Below are 19,588 nucleotides of genomic sequence, written 5' to 3'. Positions count from 1 at the left end.
CCCGTCTCGGCCTCCCAAAGTGCTGGGATTACAGGCTTGAGCCACCGCGCCCAGCCAATAAAGCAATTTTTAATTAAGGTATGTACACTGTTTTTTTAAGATATAATGTTACTGTACACTTAACAGATTGCACTATCGTATAAACATAACTTTTATATCCACTGGGGAATCAAAAAACTTGTGTGGCCCGCTCTGTTGTGATACTCACTTTACTGCACAGTGTAGAACCTAACCTGCCTCCTGTCTCCGGGGTATGCTTGTAACAGGGGAAGGTGACTCTGGGCAGAGTATGGTGCAGGCCGAGGCGGGGAGGCGGGAACAAGCTTGGTGTGTGAAAGACAAGATGAAAAGGGTGGGAGATAAGCCAGGCCAGATCAGGCAGATTTTGTATGGGCAGCTCAAGGGGTTTTACCTGAGGGCACGAGGGAGTCACAGGGGGTGGCAAGACTGTTTTTTAAAAATCAGCAGTGTGAGCACTTTGGGAGGCCGAGGCAGGCGGATCATCTGAGGTCGGGAGTTCAAGACCAGCCTGGCCAACATGGAGAAACCCCTACTCTACTAAAAATACAAAAGTAGCCGGGTGCGGTGGTGCATGCCTGTAATCCCAGCTACTTGGGAGGCTGAAGCAGGAGAATCGCTTGAACACCGGAGGTGGAGGTTGCAGTGAGCCGAGATCGCGCCATTGCACTCCAGCCTGGGCAACAAGAGCGAAACACCATCTCAAAAAAGAAAGAAAGAAAGAAAGAACACTTCCTTCTACCCAGCTGCTCAGGGCAATGACCTTGGATCATGCTAGATTCCCTGTTTTTCTTACCCCACCCTAAACCCCAAAACCTGCCCCAGAAACTCCCTCCTCCAGGAAGCCTACCCTGATGTCTCCCTGCCTGACCTCCCCAGGCTCAGCTGGCAATCCTCAGATACTGATCTGGCTTTGCAGGGGAATGGGTGTGTTCCTGCCTCATCGCCCTCCCCAGTCCCTGAAGGCACAGCACTGGTTATTTGTGCTGGAGGCGAGAACATGGGCCACAGTCCAGGCGGTAGGAAGCCTCAGTGTTGAGTTTGAATTAACCAGAAGGATGAAAATCCCAGCTCTGGCGGCAGCTCCCTGTGTGACCTTGGGCAAGTCATTTTACCTCTGTGCCTCTGTGACAGGGAGATGGTGGACACCTGGGGGTCTAACCCTCGGGAGGATTTGAAGTGAACTGTGCTACCTGCAGTTCACTGAGCAGCAGACTGGACGGACGGGTAACCAACAAGGCGACCCTCTAAACACAGCACTGGGAGGAAAAGCAGCAGGAGAAACAGAAGCAGTATCCTTTCTGTAAAGCAAAAATCCACCGCACAAAGCAAGCAATTCACTCCAGCACAGGAGGTTGCTGATGGGGAGGGGAATGAAAATAAAAGGGAATTTTATAATAAATAGGAGTATATATTTTCATATATTATAATGTATAGTTTTATATTTCTATTATGTATTATGTAATGTCTAATGTATGAGAGTATACACACACACACTCACACTTCTTTTTTTTTTGGAAACGGAGTCTCATTCTATCGCCCAGGCTAGAGTACGGTGGCACTATTTCGGTTCATTGCAACCTCCGCCTCCCGGGTTCAAACAATTCTCTACCTCAGCCTCCCAAGTAGCTAGGATTACAGGTGCTCGCCACCACACCCAGCTAATTTTTGCATTTTTAGTAGAGATGGGGTTTCACCATGTTGGCCAGGCTGGTCTTGAACTCCTGACCTTTGATCCACCCGTCTTGGCCTCCCAAAGTGCTAGGATTACAGGCGTGAGCCATGGCGCCCAGCCCACTCACACATATTTTTAAGCAGACTTTTGTTAGAAACCAAGTTACAGTTGGGCGCAGTGGCTCATGCCTGTAATCCCAGCACTTTGGGAGGCTAAGGCGGGAGGATCACCTGAGGTCAGGAGTTCAAGACTAGCCTGGCCAATATGGCGAAACCCCATCTCTACTAAAAAAGTATGGCCAGGTGTGGTGGCTCACACCTGTAATTCCAGCACTTTGGGAGGCTGTGGTGGGCAGATCACGAGGTCAGGAGTTCGAGATCAGCCTGGCCAACATAGTGAAATCCCGTCTCTATTAAAAATACAAAAATTAGCTGGGCATGGTGGTGCAGGCCTGTAGTCCCAGCTACTCGGGAGGCTGAGGCAGGAGAACTGCTTGAACCCAGGAGGCAGAGGTTGCAATGGGCCGAGACTGCACCACTGCACTCTAGCTTAGGCAACAGAGTGAGACTTCATCTCAAAAAAGAAAAAAAAAGTACAAAAATTAGCTGGGTGTGGTGGTGCGCACCTGTAACACGAGCTACTCGGGAGGCCGAGGCAGGAGAATCGCTTGAACCTGGGAGGTGGATGTTGCAGTGAGCCAAGATCGCACCACTGCACTCCCGCCTGGACGACAGAGCAAGGCTCTATCTCGAAAATAGAAAGAAACTGAGTTAAATAAGTCTCTCAATTCAGGCCGGCGCAGTGGCTCATGCCTGTAATTCCAGCACTTTGGGAGGTGGACGCCAGTGATCACCTGAGGTCAGGAGTTCAAGATCAGCCTGACATGGTGAAACCCCATCTCTACTAAAAATACAAAAATTAGCCGGGTGTGGTGGCATGTGCCTGTAATCCCGGCTACTCAGGAGGCTGAGGCAGGAGAATTGCTTGAACCCGGGAGGTGGAGGTTGCAGTGAGCCGAGATAGCGCCATTGCACTCCAGCCTGGGCAACGAGACCAAAATTCCATCTCAAATTAAAAAAAAAAAAAAAAAAGGCTAAAAAATTTTAAATACAAAAGCAGGACCACGGAAGGGGACATGCTTGAGAAGGTACAAAGCACTGGGCAGATATCAGGGGATTTTGTTCCTTTGGCTAAAGAGACAGAAATTTGACAGAAAAAGGCAACCCTGCACAACACAGCCTTGAGACAGCAGGCAAACTGCCGGGTGGGAGAGGACTCTTCCTGGGTTTTATCAACTCCAAGATGCGCGTTTTTCACACTTTTGTCTCTGAAGAGGAAGATGCCCTCTTATAACTGATGGCTGCTTAGCCAAGGAAATACCTTATGTCTGGCTTCCACTCCCAGGTGAACTGCAGGAAAAACACCTGAACTCATGGAGCCTCAGTTTCCCCGCTGAGCAGTGGGGAGGTCGACAAGCCTGACCTGCCTCCCAGGTTCCCATTCATTCCCTCTTTGAACAGCACTTACGGAGTGAGGACAGGACTCCAGGCTCACACGGAGGCACTGGGGAGGCAGCCGGGGTCAGGACAAGCAAGGACCGTAGACAGAGGTCCAGTGGGGCTCCAAGACCCATGGCCGCCTTGACAGGGTAACCGGCCTGCTGGGGAGCTTTGCTGCTGCCGGAAGAGACCTAGGACTTAGGGCTGGACTACCTGTACAAAGGAACTGCTCAGAGATGGGGCTTGATGAAAATGCTGTTTCCTGGACTCCACCCATCGGGATTCCCAGGAGTTTGGTCTGTGTGAGGCCCAGGGATGGTCATTTTTCACAAGCATCTCTGGTCATTTGGAAGCAGGTAGGGTTTTTTTTGTTTTTTTTTTTGTTTTGTTTTGTTTTGTTTTGTTTTGTTTTTGAGACGGAGTCTCGCTCTGCCGCCCAGGCTGGAGTGCAGTGGCCGGATCTCAGCTCACTGCAAGCTCCGCCTCCCGGGTTCACGCCATTCTCCTGCCTCAGCCTCCCGAGTAGCTGGGACTACAGACGCCCGCCACCTCGCCCGGCTAGTTTTTTGTATTTTTTAGTAGAGACGGGGTTTCACCGTGTTAGCCAGGATGGTCTCGATCTCCTGACCTCGTGATCCGCCCGTCTCGGCCTCCCAAAGTGCTGGGATTACAGGCTTGAGCCACCGTGCCCGGCCTGGGTTTTTTTTTTCTTTTTCTTTTTTTTTTCGAGACAGAGTCTTGCTCTGTCGCCCAGGCTGGAGTGCAGTGGTGCAATCTCGGGTCACTGCAAGCTCTGCCTCCCGGGTTCACGCCATTCTCCTGCCTCAGCCTCCAGAGTAGCTGGGACTACAGGCGTCTGCCACCTCGCCCGGCTAATTTTCTTATTTTTATTAGAGATGGGGTTTTGCCTTGTTAGCCAGGATGGTCTAGATCTGCTGACCTCGTGATCTGCCCGCCTCAGCCTCCCAAAGTGCTGGGATTACAGGCATGAGCCACCGCGCCTGGCCCTTTTTTTTTTTTTTTGAGACAGAGTCTTGTTCTTTTGGCCAAGCTAAAGTGCAGTGGTACGATCACAGCTAACTGGAGCCTCGACATTCTGGGCTCAAGTGATCCTCCTACCTCTCAGCCACCCGAGTAGCTGGGACTGAGGCGTGTACTGCCATGCTCAGCAACTTTTTGTATTTTTTTGTAGAGATGACGTTTCATCATGTTGCCCAAGCAGGTCACAAACTCCTGACCTCAGGTGATCTACCCACTCTGACCTCCCAAAGTGCTGGGATTAGAGGTGTGAGTCACTGCGCCCTAGCCAGTGGGACACTTTTTGAGAAACATCCAGGAACTCCAAAGACAGGGTCTCTGCTCCCCTTTTTCCATCCCTGGGACATGCCTGTCATCCACCCATCCATTCATTCAACAAGCGTCTACAGAGCACCTACTGCATACCAGGAGCTGAGAACACAGGAAACACAGCCCTCTCTTCTCATCTTCTGCAGTTTGGAGCCTCGTGAGAAAGCCAGGCTTGAAGAAATACTCACAGGAAAGAATCTCTTAAAGGAAGCTCCTCCCGACACACACACCAACATGCCTGCCTGCATCTCAAAAGGATGATGCTGAGTCGAAGATGCTCAACCCAAACGACTCCACAGGGCAGGTCTCCACCTCTGTGAAATTCTAGAGGAGGCAAGTCTGACCCACAATGGCAAGGCAAGTCAGTGACTGCTTCTGGGAGCAGGTACTAACAAGGAAGGAGCACAGGGCAACTCTCTGGCATTGCCGAGAATGTGCTGTATCTTGATAGGGGTTAGGACTCACGGACAGGCATGCTTAAGCTACGTGCATTTTAATGAAGGGCTCTCCGCAGCCTCAGCCTCCTGGGCTCAAGCAATTCTCCCACCTTAGCCTCCAGATTAGCTCCAGGCAGGGGCCACCACAACTGGCTAAGGTTTTTATTTGTTTTTTGGAGAGATAGGGCCTTATTGTGTTACCAAGGCTGATCTCGGACTCCTGGCCTCAAGTGATCCTCCCACCTCGCCCTCCCCAAAAGTGCTGGGATTACAGGTGTGAGCCACCGTGCCTGGCCCCTCTGTGGATTTTACTGTATACGAATTACACTTCAATGAAAAAGGACTGGGAGAGGCCGGGAGCAGGGGCTCATACCTGTAATCCCAGCACTTTGGGAGGCCGAGGCAGGCAGATCACCTGAAGTCAGGAGTTCGAGATCAGCCTGGCCAACATGGCGAAACCTCGTCTCTACTAAAAATACAAAAATTAACCGGGCGTGGTGGCGGGCACCTATAATCCCAGCTACTTGGAAGGCTGAGGCAGGGAGAATGTCTTGAACCCAGGAGGCGGAGGTTGCAATGAGCTGAGATAGCGCCACTGCACTCCAGCCTGGGCGACAGAGCGAGACAGTGAGACTCCGTCTCAAAAAAAGAAAAAAAAAAAGGATTGGGAGGGGAAAAATATATATATACACACACACACACACACACACATACACACACATATATATGTATACACACTGTCCATAAAAGCGTAAGTATACGCATAAAAGTAGGAGGTTGGCCGGGCGTAGTGGCTCACGCCTGTAATCCCAGCACTTTGGGAGGCCGAGGCGGGCGGATCACGAGGTCAGGAGATCGAGACCATCCTGGCTAACACAGTGAAACCCCGTCTCTACTGAAAATACAAAAAAAATTAGCCAGGCATGGTGGCGGGCACCTGTAGTCCCAGCTACTCGGGAGGTTGAGGCAGGAGAATGGCGTGAACCCGGGAGGCGGAGCTTGCAGTGAGCTGAGAAGCGCCACTGCACTCCAGCCTGGGCAACAGAGCGAGACTCCATCTCAAAAAAAAAAAAAAAAAAGGTAGGAGGTCACCACGCACATTCTAGGCAGAGAAATTCCACCAGTATAGCAAGGGCTTGCTAAGCTGTGAGCTAAGACCTCTCCCAGGGAGACCTCCCTCACCCAGGCTGGGTGTCAAGTGTCGGAGGTCAACGAAATGCTATGCATGCCAGGTGATAGAGGTTACAGTCCGGCGAACTGTCACAGCCACCCTGTGAGGCAGGGGCTGTGGACATCTGCCCGCCCAGCCTCACACAGTGGACAAGAGTTGGCATCCAGCCTCTGGAAAGGTGGCTCCGGGGAGCTTCACCTGCAGGCATCCCTGGACACTGAGCCATCCACTGCCTCCAAGCAGCAGAGGCCACCAGGCGCTCCCTCAAGGACCCCAAGGGTCATTAGCAAAGGTCTCACAGCCTCAGACAGATATTCCCGCTCACTCCGTTCCCTAGGTTACCAGGCTGGGACACGGAGGACGTAAGAGGCTGACAGGGGCCACACAGAAGTTGGCAGCCCCCTAAACAGGCAAGCACTTCAAAGAGAGAGTGTAGAGGGACAGGGTGGGCATAGCGAGGGAATGAAGGCAGCAGGGCTGGGCTGGGGGGTCCAGAGGCATCAACCCTCCCTCTGCAATCCTAGAAAGGGCATTTTTGTCCCCAACCTCAAGAGTATACACAGAAGCAATAACTAACAGCACTAACAACCGTGACCGTTTACTCTGAACCAGGCACTTGCAAAACATCTTTTCCACGCTAGACCTTATTTAACAATAAGGTCATCCCAAGAAGTATTTATTATTTCTCCTGTACTTCCGGTTCTCTAACCTGGCCTAAAGGAGGGAAATAGCTTGCCACCAAGTCACAGGGTTAGAAGGAGCAGAAACAGGACTTTTACCCACACAGCTGACCCAGTTGCCCGTCACCTCCAGGGTCATCCTAGGGGTCCACCCCCCGCTGCCAGCCCCACTCCGACTCTTCCTTTTTGAGGACGATTTCTGCACAGAGTAACAGAACCTGTACCCCACACTGCATGCACCCAGGTGTGACCCCCAAACCTGTGTAATCAGAAACAGCCCACAGGGTTTGAGGCTTGGTGTGGCCAAGACAGGGAATTCACCACAGTCCCAAAGAGGGGATCACAGAAAAAGGATAACCTGATCAAAGCCCTGCTGCCTCAGTTTCCCAACCTATGAAATGGTCCTAATGCCACTTTCTTCACAGAACAGGACAGACTCCGGATGCGCTGAAACAAATTCTGGATCCCAGAAATAACAACACCGTAAATAACAATAATAATATAATGGAGATGATATGATATCTGGAATTTGCTTTAAAATACCTTGGCAAAAAAGAAAAAAACGTATGTTCACGGTAGGAAAGGGGGTAATGGTCAAAAAAAGATCAGATCAGCAGAAAATTCTTGCAGAAGCTGGTGATGGTTACACAGGGGTTGGTTGTGGTATTCTCTCAACTCTCAGTGACAGTTTTAAAATTTCCTTAACAAAAAGTTAAAAAGGCTGGGTACATGGCTCACGCTTGCAATCCCAGCACTTTGGTGGGCCTAGGCGGGCAGATCACCTTAGTTCAGGAGTTCGAGACCAGCCTGGCCAACACGGTGAAACCACTTCTCGACTAAAAACACAACAATAAGCCGTGTATGGTGGCATGTGCCTGTAATTCCAGCTACTCAGGAGACTGAGGCACGAGAATTGCTGGAGTCTGGGAGACAGAAGTTGCAGTGAGACGATATGGCACCACTACACTCCAGTCTGGGGTGACAGAGTGAGAGCCTGCCTCAAAAAATAAAAAATGTTAAAATAACAATAAATAAATCTGCCAAGCCGAGTCTAGATGGCAAAAATAATAATAATAATAATAATAATGAGCAAAGACAGCCAGGTGCAGTTGCTCATGCCTACAATTCCAGGACTTTGGGAGGCCAAAGTGGGAGGACTGTTGAGCCCAGAAGTTAGATACCAGCCTGGATAATATAGCAAGACCTTATCTCTATAAAATAAAATAAAATATTTAAAAATAATAGGCCGGGTATGGTGGCTCACGTTTGTAATCCCAGCACTTTGGGAAGCTGAGGCGGGTGGATTGCTTGAGTCCAGGAGTTCAAGACTAGCCTGGCCAACATGGCCAAACACCATCTCTACAAAAAAAAACAAAATGAGCTGGGTGTTGTGGCCACATCTGTAGTTGTAGCTATTTGGGAGGCTGAGACATAAGAATCACTTGAACCCGGGAGGCGGAGGTTGCAGTGAGCCGAGATCACGCCACTGCCCTCCAGCCTGGGCACAGAGAGACTCTTGTCTCAAAAAAAAAAAAATTAAATTAAAAAAAATTAAATAAATAAAAAATAAGAAGAATTGAAGTGAAGCTTCATTGAACATTCCTGAGAGCCAGGTCCTATTCTAAAAAGCTTCCCAAGTCTTCACTCATTGAAGCTTCACAACACCCAAAGCAGGGGAAGCTCTGTTACAGAAGAGGAAATTGTGGCCCAATGGGTATTTGGGCAATGTCTTCCCTTTTTTTTTTTTTTTTTTTTGAGACGGAGTCTTGCTCTGTCGCCCTGGCTGGAGTGCAATGGTGCGATCTCAGCTCACCACAACCTCTGCCTCCCAGTTTCAAGCGATTCTCATGCCTCAGCCTCCTGAGTAGCTAGGGTAACAAGTGTGTGCCACCATGTCTGGCTAATTTTTTGTATTTTTAGTAGAGACAGGGCTTCACCATGTTGGCCAGGCTGGTCTCGAACTCCTGACCTCAGGTGATCCGCCGGCTGGCCTCCCAAAGAGCTGGGATTACAGGCATGAGCCACCAATGCTGGCCCTGTGCCTTCCATTTAAAATGCCAACACTGATTGCCTAGAGTTTGAGGGAAAGGCCATAGTGACTTGGGTATCTAATCCTATGGGAGACTCTGCTACTTAATAATAATTATTCCAATCACAGTCACTCACATTTGGGGCACTTGCTATATACCGCAGGCACTGTGCTGAACACTAAGCGTGCCTGAGGTGGGTGGTGGGTTTCCTCTCATGCCCACTCTTCCAGTCGGGGAAACTGAGGCACGGTACAGGGAAGCCCTGTGTGCCTCATGCCGGAGCAGCCTGCTGCGTGCCCTCTGCTGCCATGCAGTTTAGAATGCCAACATTGTTCCTCGCGTGCCTTTCAGGAAGACAATGGGGACCTTTCAGAGCGGAGGAGTCAGTCTGAGTCCCGTGGGAGAACAGTAATCATAGTGAAAACAACAACAGCATCATTTGCTAGTTCCTGAAAGCAACTGCCTCCCCAGCTTGGCAGAACATTGCTTAGTTCAGCCTCACAGCAGACCCTACGAGGGAGGCATCATGGGCCCATTTTATAGACAAGGAAACCGAGGACTTGCAAAGAAATCGCTTGCCCAGGGTCACACTGCAATTAAGCAGAGAAGTCAGCATTCCATCCGACGCCTGCCAATTAAGCGGGTCACAGTCCCCAGGAGAAATAAACTGCCTAAGAATGACAGGTGACACCAACACTGACGGACAAGGCTACCTTGGCACTTCATGGGTGTTTGGGGACCCTCACAAGAGCTTTACCAAGTAGGTACTGAGATGAACCCACTTAATAGAGGGGAAAACCAAGGCCCCAAGCAAGCCCCCTGTCCACAGCCATTCAGCCAGCAAGCAGCAGAACTGGGATTATAACCAACAGGCAGGGCCCAGAGCCCACGCTCCTGACCTCCACACCAGGTGGCAAGCACGTGACACAGGGGGCCATAAGCAGGAGGAAGAGGTAAGGAGGTCATCAGACACAAGGAGGTCACCCAAAGCAAAGACACGTGCAGCCTGGAGACGCTCCCTGGGCAACAGGTGGGATCACATTGAACAGGAGAGAAAGAGAACAACTTTCTTCAAGGTGCAGCATGAGGGACCGGGCACGGTGGCTCACACCTGTAATCCCAGCACTTTGGGAGGCCAAGGCGGGAGGAGTGCTTGAGCAGGAGTTCGAGACTAGCCTGGGCAACACAGTGAGACTTCGTCTTCACAAAAAATACTAAAACTCCCTGGGTGTGGTGGCATGCACCTGTAGTCCCAGCTACTGGGGAGGCTGAGATGCGAGGCTCACTGGAGCCCAGGAAGGATAATGCTGCAGTGAAAAGTGATGGCGTCACTGCACACCAGCCTGGGTGACACAGCAAGATTCTGTCTCAAAAAAATTAAAAAGATGCAACATCAAAGGTGCTCCCTAAGAGCTACCAAAAGGCAAATCACTGGCCCTTGATCTAGCAATCCCACTTCCAGCAGTCCATCCCACAGGCATACTTATTTCCCTTTAACATGTGTGGACATGTGCCTTCCCACACTTCACACAGAAACGTTTGGAAACACCTCCACGTCCATTACAGTAAACCAGGATTCGCCCACAGAGGAATACCATGTAGCCAAGAAAAAGATGGAGAAGACCTACATGGTAGGGTCTCCCAGGGAGATGAAGTGGGAAAAAAACCAATGGAAAGATCAGACTACCATCTGTGTAAGATGAATAGTTTTTTGTTTGTTTGTTTGTTTGTTTTAGACAGAGTCTCGCTGTGTTGCCCAGGCTGGAGTGGAGTGCAGTGCTGCAACCTCGCCTCCTGCGTTCAAGCAATTCCCCTGCCTCAGGTTCCTGAGTAGCTGGGATTACAGCCACGTACCACACCATGCCCAGCTAATTTTTATATTTTTAGTAGAGACGGGGGTTTCACCATGTTGGCCAGGCTGGTCTCGAACTCCTGACCTCAGGTGATTTGCCCACTTCAGCCTCCCAAAGTGCTGGGATTACAGGCGTGAGCCACCGTGCCCAGCCTGAATAGTTTTAAAGACATACATCCGCCGGGCGCGGTGGCTCACGCCTGTAATCCCAGCACTTTGGGAGGCCGAGAAGGGCGGATCACGAGGTCAGAAGATCGAGACCATCCTGGCTAACACGGTGAAACCCCGTCTCTACTAAAAAATACAAAAAACTAGCCGGGCGAGGTGGCGGGCGCCTGTAGTCCCAGCTACTCGGGAGGCTGAGGCAGGAGAATGGCGTGAACCCGGGAGGCGGAGCTTGCAGTGAGCTGAGATCCAGCCACCGCACTCCAGCCTGGGTGACAGAGCGAGACTCCGTCTCAAAAAAAAAAAAAAAAAAAAAAAAAAAGACCTACATCCATATATAAAAGTACATGCGCAGAACATCAGAATGGAGGTGCTGTCCGCAGGGAAGAGAGCTAGGGGACCAGGGATTCTGGGGAGGTTAGAGGGACAGACACCATCTTTAGTGTTCTGAATTTGCCCCATGTGCATGTATCACTTAGAAAAACAAGAACGAAAGGCAGAGGGAGAGAAAGATGATGTCTCAGACCACCCAGACAGAATAAATGAAACCCCACGGCGGCTAATCCAACCTTTCTCTCTCCTCCTCCTGGACTGTGTCCCAATGTCTTAACTGATCCCCAGGGCCCTGCCACACAGTAGGCCCTCAGGAAGTTTAATGGGGAACAATTAAAGAAACAAAGGCCCTCTCTGCTTTTGCCAACACTCCCCCCACCCCCAATGAATACATACACTCTTACACAAAACTAATTGTCGCCAAACTAGAAATGCCTTAGAAAACTCTCCCTCTCCACTGGGGAAACTTGCATGTCACTGAGACACAAAAGCTTCAGTCAACTGGGACAAAACTCTAATGGTGGTACTCCAGGAGGAGGAGAACGCGAGGGACGGAACCAGGAGACACTCCCTGGGGACCCCTCAACCAAACGCTCCCCATGCGTCTCTGGTGTGGCATAAGGTGCATCCTACCAGGGAGCTAGCTCAGGCAAGACAGGGGACAAAAAACCAGAGGGATATGAAGGGGTGAGTAAGGAGGGGGCAATTCATTCTGCTGGCGAAGCGGGCAGCAGTTGTCATCGTGGACATGGCGCGGGTGATTGCTCTTGTTTCTACTAAGTGAGGGTGCCTGGTGGGGGAAGAAAGCTCAAATATGACCAGGGCAAGATAACCATACTCCCCACCCCTCTCCCCTGCAGGGCGGGAGAGGGGAAATGGCAGCCCCTCTGCCTTCCAAGCCCAGGCGGCCTGGAAAGGAATGCCATGTTTTCCTGTTTCCAATTAACTTCCCCTACCAGCAGCCTTCTGCATTCTTGAGACCTGGAGTCAAGGCAGCCTGGCGGGTGGGGGTTGAGAGCTGGCGGGGAAACTGGGCTGCTGGCTAGACCTGGGCTCCAAGGTGGCCCACGGGAATCGGGGGAGTCCTACACACCCCTGGGAACTCCCCCTTCATAGGTGCTCTGGGTGCTGATCCCCTGGCCCTTCCACAGCCTGGGGCACACCCCACCTCCTGAAGGAAGGTTAGGGAAGGGCCGAGGACCTCTGGGAAGGAAGTCAGCAGGGAGACCCTCTTGGGCTCTCACCACCCCGCAAAAAGATCAGCTCCTACATTCAGCCAGCACTCAATCTTGAGAGATCTGGGTGTTCTCCACAGCCTCTCTCCTCCTGCCCACCTCCCCCGTCATCTCACCAAGGGAAATACCTGCACTTAAAGGAGGGGACAGTGGCTGTGGGGATCAGGGGTCCGTTAAAGCTCCTGGGATCCAGACCCCATGAAACACCATCTCCCCAGTTCTGTTGACAAATATGAAGTCCCCACCACCAGTCTCTGCCGTCTGGTTTGGAGTCCCAGCTCGGCCGTGGAACATGCTTCCCCTGGCCTCAGTTTCCCCATCTGTAAAATGGCAAGATCACCTGTATTACCTCCTACACCGGGTGAATTGGGCCCAGTCCCTCTCCCTCAGCCTCCAGCCCCTCTCCCTCAGCCCCCTGGCCCCTACAGCTAAACATGTATTCCGCACGGGTAAAGTGCTGAAGGGGTACGGGCCTAGTCCCCAAAGCGCTCAGAGGGTGGGTGTCGCTGAAGGGGAATTGTTTGTTTGCAGTTGGCCTTCCCCAACCACAGGGAATTCGTCTGGGGCAAAGGTCTTCTGCTACCCACCTTTAAATTTTTTATTTTATTTATTATTATTTTTGAGACAGGGTCTCACTCTGTTGCCCAGGCTTGAGAGCAGTGGCACAATCATGGCTCACCCCAGCTTCAAACTCCTAGGCTCAATCAATCCTCCCACCTCAACACCCCTAAGTAGCTAGGACCACAGGTGAGTGCCACCATGCCCAACTAATTTTTTCATTTTTTGTAGACACAGGGTCTCACCGTGTTGTCTAGGCTGGTCTTGAAATCCTGGGCTCAAGCAACCCTCCAGCCTTGGTCTCCCCAAGTGCCGGGGTTACACGCGTGAGCCATGGCACCCGGCCTTAAATTTAAATGCCAGTTAGATCACCTGAGATTACGACCTCAAGACCAGCCTGGCCAACATGGTGAAATCCCATCTTTACTAAATATACAAAATTTAGCCGGGTGTGGTGGTGGGTGCCTGTAATCCCAGCTACTCAGGATGCTGAGGCAGGAGAATCACTTGAACCTGGGAGGCAGAGGTTGCAGTGAGCAGAGATCACGCCATTGCACTCCAGCCTGGGCAACAGAGCAAGACTCTGTCTCAAAAAAAAAAAAAAAAAAAAATTAAATGCCAGCAGCTGACATTCCTCCCCTTTGCCCACACTGCGTACTCTGCCTGCTGAATGATAAATATAAATGACACGTTTGGATAATACTTTTACCCACCTCCAGGTCACTTAAAGGAACTATAATTACCCCCACTTGCAGATGAGAAAACAGGACCAGTAGTTAAGTGACCTGCCTAAGGTTACAGAGCGGATCAGGCCAAGGGGAGAAAAGGCAAGAGTGTTCTCTGTTAGCTGCATCAAAGGGCCGTGGTGTGGCAAAGCGACAGCGGGTCACAGGGCATAGGAACCACCAGACATCAACAGTCCCAAACAGTTCAGCTCCTCTCGAGGCAGCGCTGAGTAGCAGCAAATGGGGCCAAGTCCCCCGCTCAGGTAGAGAAGGGAGAGGATGACAGCGGGGCCAGCTTCCAGGTACCCCGAGCCCATCACTGGCCAGGCCTGGGGCTCCCCTTCCCTGACTCCTTACACACCTCCAATTCTCAGTTCCTGCGGGCAATTATCCACTCCAGCCACAAGTGAAATGATCCTGCCCTCAGCCCAACTTCGAAGTGCATCGTACCCCTTCCCAAAACCAGCTCCCAGGGAAAAAAAAATCTGGCCGCTTCTTCTGGGTATTATCTACACTTCCGAACCAGGTCCACTGAAGTCAGAGGGACAAAGTGCCAAAGGGTGGGACAGAAGAAGAGCTTAACAGTTTTGAGCTAAGCTGGAAAAACTCCAGGAGGTTACAAATTGGGGCTCTGTGTGACCCAGGGCTGTGTGACCCTGGGCAAGCTTCTCAACCTCTCTGAGCACTCCATGAACCTGTCTGGAAAATGGGAATAATGTCTGTCCCTTCTCTATTTCCTCCTTGGACTGTGGCCAGTGTGTAATGTACTTAGCAGCAGCGGAATAAGGCTCCCTGGTTAGAGATATTGTTATTAATATTTCCATCTTGAGGGGGGAGCCATGGGAGAAGGCAAGGGAGGTCAACATGCCCCAAGAGTCCTACCAGTGCATGGGCAGGGGGTGCTTCCTGAGTAGTCCTCCCCTGTTTTCTCATGACGCAGGGCAGGGCAGAGTTGACAGAGCCCCCCACACCCACCCCAGGTGCTGGGAGAGGTTAAAAGCACAGAGAGCTTATCATAAATCTCAGGCCTTGAGGCCTTGGATGTTTCTAGTTTCCCTTTCAAGTGTCCTCTGTAAAGAGGTGTAAGAGAAAGGCACCCCTAGATCTGTATTATACTGTGGGTGGGTGGGTAGGTGGGTGGGGGGGGACAAAAGGGGACGATGGTCAGGACATGGGCCTGGGCACAGACTGCAGCCCGCAAGGCTAGGGACACCAGAGAGCTAGGACCTGTCACCTGGGCCTCCCCGGGAGAGCTGACACGGCGGCCTCTGACCCCACCTCCTGGGAAGTTCAGCTGCTCAGAACCACAAAGCAAAACAAAGGGGCGCGGAGAGGAAGGAGCCGCAGTGCCTTCCAATCACCGCCGGCGCCCGAGCCCGAGCCGAGCCCTCCCGCGGCTCCTTGCCCGGTCCTCCCGGCTGGCCGCGCACCAAGGCCCAAGCAGCCCCTGGTCCCTCGTCTCCCCGCGGCCGCCCGTGACAGGAGTCGGGGAAACAGCCGAGGGGCAGCCGGGGATGGGAAAACCAGATGGCTCCATCCCTCCTCCCTCCTCCTCCATCCCTCCCTCCGGGTGCCCGCGGCCTGGCTGCCCTCCGCAGGGGCCCGAGGAGGCCGCGGGCCCAGCTCGTCCGGGCTCACCCCGGGGAAAGGGCTGCCTTTGTCTAAAGGTCACCACCCGAGCGCGGTGCCCCGGCCGGGCCTGGTGCCTCCAGTTCCCAGGCCGAGGGGGAGGAGATGAGGGGCCGCCCCGAACCTCGGGAAGTGACAGGAGGCGCTCACCCCCCCCACCCCCGTAACGGCCCCCTCCGGGATGAGCCTCAGCTGGGGGTGGGGGAGGGGGTCACCTCCCTCCACTGCCGGGGGCTGGGGGTCAAGTCAACTCCTTTCATTGTTTAGGGGCAGTGCGGAGGGGGAGCCCCAGTGGCCTCCTTCCCCATCCATCCCTCCCCAGCTTTCCAGGGGCCCCCCGTGTCCGCGACACCCACGGGAGGGATTTGGGGAGGGGGCGCAGGGGCCGAGCGAGGCGGGGAGATGCAGGCTCTCCGCCTCCGGCCGGGAGATCACCGACCGCTGCCCAGCCCGGTGGCCCTCGCCTTCCCCGAAAGGCGGGGAGCGGGGCGAGGGGAGGGGGCCGGGCCGGGGAGGGGGTCTCCGCGCCCCTCCCCCCGTGGAACGTTAGGTCTCCTCTCTCCGCCGCTCCATTGTATCCCCGGCAGCCGGCGGGAGGGCCGGGGAGGCACCGGGCGCCGGGTCTGGGCAGGGAAGCCGGTTGGGGGGGTCCCCGTAGGATCGGGGCGGCGGCGGTGGTGGAAGAGACGCGGGGCTGGGGGGTGCCGGTGGCGGTGGGCGCCGAGCAGGGAAAAAAAAAAAAAAAGGAGGCAGCGGGCGCTGCGCCCCGGCTGGGGGGCTGAGTGTGTGAGTGTCGCGGGGGTGGGTTCGGCCCCGGCTCCGGCTCCCCCCACACACACCCTCGCCGCCAACCCCCACTCCCCCCTCGCTTTTGCGCCCTGTCACAGCCCCGACTCGCAGGTAGAGAGAGTTAAGAGATTTAAAGAGAAATTGCTACATTGTGAGAAACTCACCCTGATGTTTGAGCAGCCGTCGGCGCGGGGTCTCCGAGACGGCCCCGCACGGGCTGCAAAGGGAGGACCCAGAAGGGGCCGGCCGGCCGGGCCGGTCAGCGCACTGCCTGATCGCATGGCGGCCGCTCGGCAGCAGCCGCCGGGGCCCCGCCGCCGCCCCGCGCCCAGGCCCGCGCGCCCCGGGCCCGCGCCCGTTCCGGGGAGGGCCCCTCGGGTATGCAAAAAAAAAAAAATTTTTTTTTAATTAAATGCAAACGGAAAAAAAAAAAACCTCGCAGGTTTTGTGTTCCGCCCCCCCTCCTCTTCCTCCTCCTCCTCCTCCTCCTCTTCCCTCCGCCCTCGCCGGAGGAGGGGCTTCAGGAATCCCCGCCCCGCGCCCGGGCGGACCAGCCCCGGCCCCGCCAGGCCGAGCGGCGGGTCCCGGAGCCAATGGGAGGCTGCGGACGTCCGGGGACGGGGCCCTCCGCGCTGGCACCGCCCCCGCCCCCAGCCCCAGTCCCGGGGGTTCGGGGCGCGCCTGCTCGGGCCACGGTGTAGTTTGTCTACTGCCTCGAGCCGCGATCCGGGTGCTGGGGCGCGGGGTAGCTGAAGGGATCCGCGCTCCCAGACCCCCGGTCCGGCTGGGGAGGGGGCGCCGTGCGTCCTGGGCGCGTCCCCCGAGGCGGAGGACGGTCGTCCGGCGGGAGGACGCGTTCAGGGGGAGCGCCGCAGGTTCGAAAAGATAGCGGGAGTCGAGGATGAAGGAGATGGAGGGGATGGAGGGGAGTCCCTCCAGAGGTGGGACCGCGCCGGAGCCCGGAGACGGAGCCTGGCAGGGTGGAAGGCGGCGGGGACTTCGGGGTGACAGGCCGGGACCCCGGGCGTGGCTTGATCACTCACCCTAGTCGGTCTCGGCCGAGCCACGGCGGCGCCGGGGAGGCGGGTCGGGCCTGCCTCGGAGCCTGTCCCCGGCCCCTGTGGCCGCGCTGATGGGATTCCCAGAAGCCCCAGGACGCCGCCGTGGTGTCGGGTCCGTTTCCGCCCCACCGGGCCGTAAACGCCCTGCTGGCGGGACACGGATTCACGCGTTCCCTTAGCGAGGGCTTGGTGAGCGCCCACTGTGTGCGCTGCTCAGTGCTGGGGGCCCAGCGGGGACACAGAACCCCCGGACCTGCCCTCCCGAGGCTTGCAGCCCCAGGAGACTTATATTTTGTTATCTTAGTCCCTTCTGCCTCCCCAGTGCCCTAGAAAAGCTCGTGCACACAGTAGGTGCCCAGTGAATGCGTGTTGAATAAATGAGTAATTGAGACAGATGCTAATTTTGTTGTTGTTGCGTGATATTTTCTTTTGTTTTGAGACAGGGTTTCGCTCTTTCGCCCAGGCTGGAGTGCAGTGGCACGATCTAGGCTCACTGCAACCTCCGTCCCCCGGGTTCAGGCTATTCTCTTGCCTCAGCCTCCCGAGTAGCTGGGACTATAGGCGCGCGCCACCACGCCCAGCTAATGTTTGTATTTTTAGTAGAGATGGAGTTTAGCCATGTGGGCCAGGCTGGTCTGGAACTCCCGACCTCAGGTGATCCACCTGCCTCGGCCTCCCCAAGTGCTAGGATTACAGGCGTGAGCCACCGCACCCGGCCTCTGTTTTTTTAAACCTTGACATGTGTTCTAGTATCTTGGCGGTACTACCCATAATATTTACTCCAACGTATTTTTTTTTTTAAAGAATTTATCGGCCAGGCGCGGTGGCTCACACCTGTAATCCCACTACTTTGGGAGGCCGAGGCAGATGGATCACTTGAGGTCAGAGTTCGAGACCAGCCTGGCCAACAAAGGGAAACCCCATCTCTACTGAAAATACAAAAATTAACTGGGTGTGGTGGTGGGCACCTGTAGTCCCAGCTGCTCAGGAGGCTGAGGCAGGAGAATTACTTTAGGCTGGGAGGCAGAGGTTGCAGTGAGCTGAGATAGTGCCATTGCACTCCAGGCTTTGCAACAGAGCAAGACTCTCAAAAATAAATAAATATATAGAATAAATAAATAATGAAATAATGTCCTTCGCAGCAACACAGATGCAGCTGGAGGTCATTATCCTAAGCGAATTAACACAGGAACAGATAACCAAATACCTCATCTTCCACTTATAAGTGGGAGCTAAAAATTGGGTTTGCATTGACATGAAGATGAGATGGATAAACACTAGGGACTACCAGAGTGGGGAGGTAGGGATAGGAGACAACAGTTGAAAAATTAACTTTCGGGGGCAGGCATGGTGGCTCATGCCTGTAATCCCAGCCCTTTGGTAGGCTGAGGCAGGCGGATCACAAGATCAGGAGTTCAAGACCAGCCTGGCCAACATAGTGAAATCCTGCCTCTACTAAAAATACAAAATTTGGCCAGACATGGTGGCATGCGCCTGTAGTCCCAGCTACTCGGGAGGCTGAAGTGGGAGAATCGCTTGAACCCAGGACACAGAGGTTGCAGTGAGCCAAGACTGCGCCATTGCACTCCAACCTGGGCAACAGAGTGAGACTCCGTTTAAAAAAAAAAAAAAATTAACTTTCAGGTACTATGCTCAGTACCTGGGTGACAGGCTCATTCATACCCCAAACCTAGACATTATGCAATGAAAGAAAAAAAAAAAAGCCACCATGGCCCGGGTGTGGGGGCTTATGCCCATAATCCCAGAGCTTTGGGAGGCCAAGGCAGGCGGATCACTTCACGGGAGGGGTTCCAGAGCAGCTTGTTCAATGTGGTGAAAATACAACAATTACAAAATCTAATGTATTAAAAATACAAAAATTAGCCCGGCATAGTGGCGTATGCTGAGGCACGAGAATTGCTTGAACACCAGAGGTCGAGGCTGCAGTGAGCCAAGATTGTGCCACTGCACTCCAGCCTGGGCGACAGAACAAGAGTCTGTCTGAAAATAAAAACAAACAGGCCAGGCACGGTGGCTCACGCCTGTAATCCCAGCATTTTGGGAGGCTGAGGCGGCTGGATCACCTGAGGTCAGGAGTTCGAGATCAGCCTGGCCAACGTGGTGAAACCCCGTCTCTACTAAAAATACAAAAATTAGCCGGGCGTGGCAGCACGTGCCTGTAGTCCCAGCTACTTGGGAGGCTGAGGCAGGAGAATCACTTGAACCCGGGAGGCGGTGGTTGCAGCGAGCTCAGATTGCGCCACTGCACTCCAGCTTGGTGACAGCACGAGACTCCATCTCAAAAATAATAATAATAGGCCGGGCGCGGTGGCTCAAGCCTGTAATCCCAGCACTTTGGGAGGCCGAGGCGGGTGGATCACGAG

At 53.7% G+C, this 19,588-nt stretch overlaps 2 protein-coding genes and 1 long non-coding RNA gene across 4 annotated transcripts in view; 2 read left to right on the top strand and 1 right to left on the bottom strand.

Moving 5' to 3' along the window:
* The window catches only part of BICRA (BRD4 interacting chromatin remodeling complex associated protein), a 97,955-nt gene extending 80,723 nt beyond the window's left edge, over positions 1 to 17,232 (bottom strand). The window contains exon 1 of one of the 2 annotated variants that reach the window (XM_077980461.1): positions 17,187 to 17,232. The gene's annotated coding sequence lies outside the window, so the exon portion shown is untranslated. Of the gene's footprint in view, positions 1 to 16,307; positions 16,343 to 17,186 lie in introns of those variants that run through there. The other variant, XM_028840004.2, reaches the window with a different exon arrangement.
* LOC144337223 (uncharacterized) lies at positions 3,892 to 9,627 on the top strand. The gene is made up of 3 exons (XR_013410023.1): positions 3,892 to 4,031; positions 7,407 to 7,621; positions 8,802 to 9,627. It is a non-coding gene; the product is annotated as an uncharacterized LOC144337223 (long non-coding RNA).
* LOC144337204 (uncharacterized) lies at positions 13,033 to 16,103 on the top strand. The gene is made up of 2 exons (XM_077980782.1): positions 13,033 to 13,457; positions 14,859 to 16,103. Exon 2 carries the CDS (start codon positions 14,886 to 14,888, stop codon positions 15,519 to 15,521), a length of 636 nt encoding a protein of 211 aa, XP_077836908.1. The 5' UTR covers positions 13,033 to 13,457; positions 14,859 to 14,885; the 3' UTR covers positions 15,522 to 16,103.
* Positions 17,233 to 19,588: the final 2,356 nt, after the last annotated feature.

Source organism: Macaca mulatta, chromosome 19 (assembly GCF_049350105.2).
Source record: "Macaca mulatta isolate MMU2019108-1 chromosome 19, T2T-MMU8v2.0, whole genome shotgun sequence".
NCBI lineage: Eukaryota > Metazoa > Chordata > Mammalia > Primates > Cercopithecidae > Macaca > Macaca mulatta.
This window is presented reverse-complemented; position numbering and strand designations above follow the sequence as displayed.

What these genes read in the sequence shown, in the direction of transcription:
- LOC144337204 (XM_077980782.1), top strand. Translation starts at nt 14,886, where the DNA reads ATGGTCAGGACATGGGCCTGGGCACAGACTGCAGCCCGCAAGGCTAGG.